This window comes from Abramis brama, assembly GCF_963993115.1.
Source record: "Abramis brama genome assembly, chromosome: 20".
Taxonomy (NCBI): Eukaryota; Metazoa; Chordata; class Actinopteri; order Cypriniformes; family Leuciscidae; genus Abramis; species Abramis brama.
In genome coordinates, this window is record NC_139982.1 from 18866789 (window position 1) to 18872788 (window position 6000).

The window sequence follows — 6000 nt, forward strand, 5'->3', positions numbered from 1 at the left end:
TCCCAGCTGGGGGTCCAGCTAAAATACATTACCATTCTAGAAGAAATGCTGAATTGCTTCTTTGATTTAAAATGCAGTACTTCCATTGCCACAGCCGCTACAGTATGTTGGTAGTTTCTCCCATTTATTTTTCAGCGAGAGGCCTTCCTTATACTGTCTGGCAATATGGAGACTTACACAAAAGAGTGGTACTGGGGTCACAAGGTTAGACTTGAATAAAATTACAATTCAAAAGGAGATTCAGTGAGTATTGTGTGCAGTCACACTTCCTTGACAGGATGGCAGTGCTCTGTTTTTTCGGGAGAGACAGTACATGAAATCCTCTGCTGATGTGTTTACCTCTTTGCCCACGTCAGTACTTAGTAATACAGTTAATTTGATTTCAGTCTCAACTAAGGAGTAGTATGGAATTACACCTTCATGCGGTGTTCTAGATTCTCCACTCCTGACCTAAAAACCTCGGCTCATTCATTCTCAGCACCTTAATATAAACGTTAGGAGCTTTATCATCTGCTTCACCCACAGCAGGCATATGTTATCATTTACTGCTCGTTAGCTTACTGATCACTCGCACCCAAGGTAAGGAAAGTAGTAATATATTTGTTAGCGAAGTTAGCCATTTATCAAACTCTTAGACATGGCCAAGGATAAATCAACATTTTAAATTGTCTTGCTCTGGGCGTATGGTTGCATCTGAGGTTTGTGAATTTGTTAACGTTATCATTATTGAAATTGCTTAGATATTTGAAAAAATGTCGGATGGGATTTGTCTGGATTGTGAAAAGTGTGCCAAAATGTGTGTCATACCTGATCCTGGGGTTACATTAACTAAATAATCTACTAATATAACAATATTAACAATAATTCATCGCTTTCTGCGTTAGCTACCTAGCTACATATTAGCATCTGAACAAATCCCTAACCCAAATTTGGTGCGCAACTCATCCCGCACAAGTGCTACGGAATGATACATCAAATTGTGTGGCTTGTTGAGGAGAGGTGTGCCATTTGAAATATAATTGTAATCTGATGGACAATAAAACAAAAGACAAAAACTCCCTATAGACTTACACTGAAGGAGGATCCTGGTTCAGTCCTAGAAACAAAGGGGCTAAATTAACGAAAAATGTACGGAATTTAATGAGTGTCTTAAGATAAACTCAAAGAAGTAAATAAGATTTTTCCTAAGTGATTAGGATTTTTTTTTTTTTTTTTGTTACATTAAAATAAGAAAATATGGTTTTGTGTTTCATTAGACATTGTCACCTATAGGGCGGCGCACTTTTGTTGCCGTACTGTAACCATTGAAATAACCCTCTTCTTTTCTCACTCTAGATGTACATTCAGACAGCCACACTGACCGTCTCTCTGAGCCTGAGTGCGTCCGTGTCTCTGGGGATGCTTTACATGCCCAAAGTCTACATCATTATCCTGCACCCGGAGCAGAACGTGCCCAAACGCAAGCGCAGCTTCAAGGCCATCGTCACCGCTGCCACCATGACAAACAAGCTCAGCCAGCTGGCCAGTGAACGGCCCAATGGAGAGGTGAAAACCGAACTCTGTGAGAGTGGGGACAATAGTAGTGAGTACAGACTTCTCTAACATGCACACTTTGTTATAATGTTAATGTGGAACATGGGTCAATGACATGATGCTAATCTATTCATTTATTTAAAAATACATTAAAAATGCAAATCATGCACTGTAAAAAGTGATCAGTTGACTTAACTTAAAAAAAAGTGAGGAAACCTGTTGCCTTAAAATTAAGTATTAAACTTCACGTAATTGAAATTCCACATAACTTAATTTTTTCAATTACACATGAAGTTCATTTACTTAATTTGAAGGCACCAGGTTTCCTCACTTTTAAGTTAAGTCACTTTTTACAGTGTGTCTTTAGTTTGTGTATTGAAATTTATTTTGATATTTTTTAGGGGGCATAAAGTAAAAAAAATTAAAACAGGGTTCTTTTCTTGAAAAGAAAACCTTAAGTAGTTTGACATTTCCTCTTGATATTTTATTTCCTCTTAAATTGGTGGTTCTCAACCTTTTTGACAACAATGTTTGAAGGCCCAACACTCCTAGTTTCTGTAAATTAAGTTTTAATAATATTCTTCAAGTTTTTCATTCTTTTAACCAATGAATTTACATGATTGCGTCATTCATGATTTATTGGATTGGGATTTTTTCATAAACAATTTTCACTCATAATTTCTACCTGATTGGGACAGGGATGTCATGTCATGTGGTGCACATAAATATAGAAACTTTTATATTTATTAATTAATAATTCAACATTTCAATATATTTTTGAAAGTAACGTATATGTGTAAGGAAAATATTGTATTACTTTTTACTTTGTGGATGCAACACATTACATTTTTAGAGTCCTCAACAATTATTGTTAAAAAATTTTTTTTTTTAAATAAAACCAACATGAATACAAAGAGTACTTTTTTTTCTTTATCATAAAAAAAAAAAAAAATCTTTATCATGCATACTCTTAAATGTCATTGACCCACATACATTACATTCATATATTTAACAAAGTAAATACAGTATATTACAGAAATGTCACTATTCCTTTAATGGTGGCTAAGCTGTGCATGATCTTTGTTCTAATGAACTGATAACTTCAATGCTGCTAAAATGTTCGTATTGGTTACTCTCTTTGGCATTTATCTTGTCATCTGAAGCTTTTTATTATGAGGAAATGAAGCAGATAAGGATGCATTCACTAGAGGATCATTGCTAATTCATTAGCTATGCTGCCTGCATTGTCTGACGCTAACACCAGATCTCTTATAAAATCTGAATTACTGACTGCAAGCTCATGGAAACAGACTGTACTTCAGCAGCCAGTGTGGTGTTACCTTTTACATGAAGGATCCGATCATTAACCAGGGCAAGGGCAGCATACACGGACCCACAGCACTGTAAAAGTTAATGCAAATGTTCAGACCCTCACTAATGTGCCATGACCCCTCGGCTAAAGGGCTCTAACACTGGGCCAGTTCATAATGAGAGTCAAATGTACCATGTAATGAATGTAGAGAATACCATTTAGAGGACAAACACGTTTTGGTGTTTCTCATTGCAGTTTTACTATGTCCGTTTTAGTGAACAACATTCAAATATGCTAATCGGTGTTGTTGTGAGTCAGTTCTGTACAGGTATTAGTAGCAATATGGGCCCATTATTAGGACAATATTTGAAGTGTAAATGTGCGGTCACATTAGCTGTGAACTATGAAGCACCGTTCGTACAGATGGTGGTTATGACCCTGAATGTGACTGAACCTAATATTGGCTATTATTGAGAAATAGTTGAAAATTCTGACATTACTAAATGACCCTGATGTCATTCTAACACAAAGGAGAAATTTTGAATAATGTGCTTTTTTTGTGCAGTTTCAAAGAATTGAGATTTCAAGCTTCAAAAATGCTACAAAAGCACTATAAAAGAGGTCCAGATGACTAGTATAGTATATTTCAAATCCTCTATAGACACAACAAGACTGAAATTCAAGTCGTTTTTCACTGAAAATCTTCCTCTTTAGTAAACACTTAACTGCTGTGACCGGATCAATATAAATTAATCATTCCAACCAAAAGAATGATTTGTCTTCAAAGTTTCAGTCTGTTTGTCATAAAGCTATCAAAAGACTTGGAATATATTGCATATGGCTTTTTTTTTTTGGTGCTTTTTTATCATTTTAGAGCCTGACAGTCCCAGTTCTCATTCACTTTCATGACATTGAGTGGCCAGAATTCACCTTTTGAAAAGAGAAACTCGAATGGGTTTCATGACGGTTGAGTGATGCCTGAAGTTTTATGTGCATATTTTCTGTTTGAGTGAATGTCTAAAATAAGGGTTCGTTTGATTTTAATTGAATTTTGAAGCATGCCATGAATTCTTTTTTGAATGACTTTTCACAACTCAAACCTTTTCTGTAAAAAAGGCACAAGATAAAGGCATTACAAAAGAGTGGTATTACTTTCTCAATTTTTTTCTTCTACTTTTAAATGAAAGGAAGCAGCAAAATCATTTTCAATCTATGAAACAAAGTGAGAATTTTATCCTGATGGTTGCAGAGCTACGTTCAGAATCTATAAGTTCCCCAGCTTCCAACAGTCTTCTTTAACTGGCTATTTTCATTTTCAGCACCGTCCACAAAAACAACCTACGTCAGCTACACCAATCATGCCATATGACTGCACATCCTGAAAATGGTTTGGCATGGATCCGGCAGAACAGGATCCAATGACTGAAACCCAAGCATGAGACATCAGTGTTGTTTGTGGACAAGAGGATGGACTCTTGGACTTTTTGTTTTCTTGGATATTTTATAAGAAAGCCTAGGCGGACATCCAAAAAATGGAGACAAAAGCTGCCATTTACGTGGGCAGCCAATAAAACGGGACACTGGCAAAGAGGGGTAAGAAAAAAAAAATACAAAAGTTTAAAGAAACAGAACAAATATTGGAGTCGACCATGTTACATGTTATTCTAATTGTAAGTATTTTGTGGTTGTGAAATTTTTTTCATTCTTGTCCCGCAGTGTCAGACCTGCATTGGAAAAATGCGTTTGTCTCTTGTATTGGCTACTCTGGTCTATAACCTTGGGTTGTGAGTGTGCAAATGCCATGTTGGAAGCATGCCAATTCAACTTTTTATACAAATAATTTATTTATAATAAAGGAATGTTTTTGAAATGTGGTGGGTGTTTGGACATTTATGTTTTTGGGGATGAAACATGTAATACGTAATTCACAGTAGGGCTTCAACTAACAATTATTTTGATAATCGATTAATCTGTTGATTATCTGTGATTGTTTTTTTTTATAATACTAATTTAAAAGCTAAATGTAATGTATATTTTATCAAAATGAATATTTTAGTCAACCTTATATTGTGCTTCATTTCTTTGTTGCACTGTCAGTAACCAATAATGAAATATGTTGTTGATTATTCTTGTTTTGTTTTATAATAGTTTTTCATTGACATCAGAGACATCAAACAAGTGCCTCTAATTTGCATATGCGCATTTTCAAATTCGGCACGTCCTGACGTAATGTAAAAGACACAGCATTGGTTCTCATGTCTAACAGTGCTTTTTTTTGGACTGATTCTCCCATAAAGCTATAGTATAACTTCAGTAGACTTGTGTTTCACAGTATTTATTATTATTTTAGCTATATAGTCCCTGGTCACTTTATGTTTTTATTGTATGGAAAAGAGCAGCATGGACATTCTGTGAAATATGTTTTTTTATGTTCTACGGTAAAAAGACATATGAGTTTGGAACAACAAGAGGGTGAGTAAATGATTACAGAATTTTATTTCTTTTGGGTTTTTTTTAGTGAATTAATCATACTGTTTGTAAAACTAAGCGTGTAATAGTGCTGAAGAATGTGTCATGCATGTATTTTCTGTTTAGGTGAGTCTAGACATTTCCAGGTGAGTCTAGCATATAAAAAATGCCAAGCTGGCAGGTTGGTATAATTTATGAGCTGAATCTGAGCAGGTGTACCGCGTTCCAAATATAGCAAGCATTCATTATCTTTCCATGGCAATACAATATGTGTTATTTATTACCGTGCATATAGCTTTCCTTAAATCTTAAAGGAGCTTCAAAATTGTCCAACATTCCTTATCCTCAGAAAAGTGGAGAACGCCTAGTGTTGCACGCAGCATTTTAAAAAGCCTTACTGTCCACATATTGAAACTTCTGTCATAATGAACTTTGACATCCACTACGCCTTCCTTTACCTGACCTCAATATTTCTAAGCATAAATGCTACTCATTTACACACTTACCTCGCAGCAGTTTTTAAAAAGGATGTTTCGGATCCAGTCGGATGCCGTTAATTGGCTCTCTGACTGACAGAATATTCCTGCAACTAAACTACTTCCTTGTAACTATGTCTACCAAACCTAATTATCTCTCCTTAGAGCCTTTTCTCACTAATTACTGCCTCTCAGTTGCTATTTAAGACT

At 35.4% G+C, this 6000-nt stretch overlaps 1 protein-coding gene across 2 annotated transcripts in view; it reads left to right on the forward strand.

Annotated features, from left to right (window-relative positions):
- The window catches only part of grm8b (glutamate receptor, metabotropic 8b), a 189343-nt gene extending 184624 nt beyond the window's left edge, over positions 1-4719 (forward strand). The window contains exons 10-12 of one of the 2 annotated variants that reach the window (XR_014603691.1): positions 1336-1582; positions 4165-4438; positions 4562-4719. Coding sequence is in view for 1 of the 2 variants with exons in the window: in XM_084094509.1 (XP_083950635.1) it covers positions 1336-1582; positions 4165-4214 (297 nt within the window). In the remaining variant the exon portion in view is untranslated. Of the gene's footprint in view, positions 1-1335; positions 1583-4164 lie in introns of both variants that reach the window. The other variant, XM_084094509.1, reaches the window with a different exon arrangement.
- Positions 4720-6000: the final 1281 nt, after the last annotated feature.